The sequence below is a fragment of the Belonocnema kinseyi genome, chromosome 1 (assembly GCF_010883055.1).
Source record: "Belonocnema kinseyi isolate 2016_QV_RU_SX_M_011 chromosome 1, B_treatae_v1, whole genome shotgun sequence".
Classification (NCBI taxonomy): domain Eukaryota; kingdom Metazoa; phylum Arthropoda; class Insecta; order Hymenoptera; family Cynipidae; genus Belonocnema; species Belonocnema kinseyi.
Genome location: NC_046657.1, coordinates 148,539,024 through 148,541,944, shown reverse-complemented (window position 1 = coordinate 148,541,944; position 2,921 = coordinate 148,539,024). Strand labels below are relative to the sequence as shown.

The 2,921-nt window shown below is 40.1% G+C and overlaps 1 protein-coding gene across 1 annotated transcript; it reads right to left on the bottom strand.

Annotated features, from left to right (window-relative positions):
• Window positions 1-1,541: 1,541 nt before the first annotated feature.
• Window positions 1,542-1,952, bottom strand: LOC117180463. The gene has a single exon (XM_033372963.1). It carries the CDS (start codon window positions 1,950-1,952, stop codon window positions 1,542-1,544), a length of 411 nt encoding a protein of 136 aa, XP_033228854.1.
• Between the last annotated feature and the right edge of the window lie 969 nt (window positions 1,953-2,921).

The window sequence follows — 2,921 nt, the reverse complement described above, 5'->3', positions numbered from 1 at the left end:
ATTTGACGTCTCTTGAAATCACTATGGATTTAGATTGTGGCATATAAATCCGGTACGCCTTCAATTCTCTGGCATAACCAACAAATATCCCGGGCACCGATCTTGGCTCGAGTTTCCCTCGGCCTTGCATCTTATCTAACACAAACGCCTTAGTGCCAAAAACTAGAAAATATCTAACTGTGGGGGTTTTATCCTTCCACACCTTGAATGGTATCTCGCCATTCAATGAACTTGTTGGACATAGGTTCCGAGTATAATTGGCAATGTTTGGTGCTTCAGTCCAGAAATGAGCGGGCATGCTGGCTTTATACATCATACTTCACGTCTGCTCCACGAACGTTCGGTTTTTCCTTTCAGCAATGCCATTTTTCTGTGGCGTATGAGGTGTTGTGAATCTCCTTTGTATCTCTTGCCCTCGGAGAAACGCGTCAAACTCCTTGCTACAGTACTCCTTACCGTTGTCTGACTGCAGTGCCTTTATCCCTTTTCCCATCTGGTTTTCAGCCTCCTGCTTAACATTTTTAAATACCTCGAAAACGTCGGACTTATTTTTGATGAAGTAAATCTCACACCACCTAGATTTGTCGTCGATGAATGTGACGAAATATTTTTTGCCTGATGTTGATGTATGTCTCATTGGACCGCATACATATGTGTGCACTATCAAAATACATCCCTCGTTCTGTCTTCGTCACTCTCGGAATGTGGCAATTGCGTTTGCTTCTCCTGAATTCAGACCTCACACTCGGATAGGTTTTCACTTTCTTGAATGTCTAAATCGTACACCAGACATTTTTTGACCATTAGCTTTAAATCCCGCTCATTGAGATGCCCCATATTTTCATGCCATCTGCCTATGTTTTGTTTTTTATAATTCACTATAGCTCTATTAACACATCCTTTTATTTTATCTACAAATTATAAATTACCTCGACGACTAGCGCGCAACACCACATCATTGTCAATGCCAATGACCACCGCTTCCGTTTACAGGAATGTTATCGTATAACCGTGATCAGTTGCCTTTGCAGCAGAAAGGAGACTTGTCCTTAAATCTGGCACGTTGCGACACTTTCAATGATCGATGGCATCACCGTCTAAGCATCAAAAAACTTCGTTTCCGCTGGCGAACATAACCTCTTCGGTAGTACTTAACAACGTGGATTGTTTTTTACTGTTGCTATCATCGGTATTTTTCGCACTGTACACTTTCTTCTTCTAATCGCAAAACTTCGCGAAATGCCCTTTTTTGTGACACTGAAAACACTCAGTTTCACTTTTTGATTATTCACTGCGCGCTTCCCCGGTCTTCAGCTTTCCGCCATGTTGTCGCTGTTGCTTGTTATTTCCGTAACTTGCGTACAGTGAACCTTGGCCACCTCCTGCCTGCGTGGCTTGTCCCTCACTGTACTCAAGAATTTTGACCTTGACTTGATCCAGCGACGAAAGTTCACTTTGAGTCTCTATTGAGGGTTTGAAGACTTCATGCTCATCTGGCAGGCTATAGAGTAACAAAATTACTAACATTTAATCGGCAATTTCTAATTTATCTCTGTGGGTCTCTTGACTGCCTCGTCAAATTCTATGATATGCTTCCTTACATCTTCTCCCTCTTTTATTTGTGCGAGAGTCAACCTCTTGAGTAGTAACGCTTTCCGTACTTGACCACCCGATTCGTACGTCTCCTTGGTCTTATCCCAAATTTCCTTGGACATTTCCAGATCATCGTACGATGCTGCCTCGTCTATACCGATGGATATAAGTAGGTGTGACATTGCCTTTCGGTCATTTTTGACCCATGTCGCAATTGCATCAGCTCCAGCCGCCGATTGTGGTACTTTTCCAATGACGTGGCCGCATAACTCATTGCCCATGAGTAATCCTTTGAATTGGGCCTTCCATGATCTGTAATTGTCTACAGATAAGCGCTTCTCATTAAATGCGGCCGCCATCATACTCACACGTTTTATACGACATCTAGGCCCATAACCTGATGAGAGGACACGAATTTAATTTTAATTAATAAACAAAAGTTCGAGAAAAAGTACTCGAGCCGACCACACGCTTCAAAACAGGCGATTCACTACTCACTTTGCAGCTTAATGAAAAATCCAATTTTGGAGATAATCATTTAATTTTTTTTTAATATGAAAGAGCGATGGTGAGACTATCAGTACCGTTAAAAATCTGAAAATCGATCTTTTAAACCCTAAGCTCTCTTTTCACGCGAACGTTACTTATTATCTTCTTGGAAACGCCATTAAAATCTTTAGGTGGCCCCAACTGAGACTTCCTATAAAATCTCTTCGAATTCCTTGAAATCTATAAAAATATATTAAATATCTTTTTATATGTATGGATCCATTATTTTCGTGACAGTTTTATTATTTCTGAGTGATTTCTGAAAGACTTAATAAAAAATAGGAAAAATAGAAATTCATCTTTTATAATTCCCTTGGTCTATTTTCTAGAATTCATAATTTTTTTCTTTAAGTTTTAAATCTGCCATAATAGTATAAGTTATATCAGTAGTTCAGGCAACATCAAATTTTAGAATTTTAGCTTTAGAGTGGCAGTATGACGACCTTGCTTTCTCTCCAGAGTCATAATAGCATGGAAAGAAGAGAGTCGTAAACACACACCTGGCGCATCTGCAACGAAAGGCTACACCGTCACGCACCAGGCTTGTGGGCATGACTCACGCCGCGTCATATTCTCTCTCTTTTCTCTTTTTCTCTCTTCCTCCTAGCTGGAAAAGCGGCCAGCGGCCGCCAACCTAGCGTATTTAATACGTAATATTGAAATTCCCGCTTTTTCTTTTATTAATTATTAATCGGGGTAATATTAACCAAAACTCCCATTTTCATTTATTATTCCTATTATTATTAATCAAGGTTAGGGAACACTAGAATAATAAAGTC

Bases quoted from the DNA above. Each gene is read 5' to 3' on its own strand.
- LOC117180463 (XM_033372963.1), bottom strand. From the start codon at position 1,952: ATGGCGGCCGCATTTAATGAGAAGCGCTTATCTGTAGACAATTACAGA.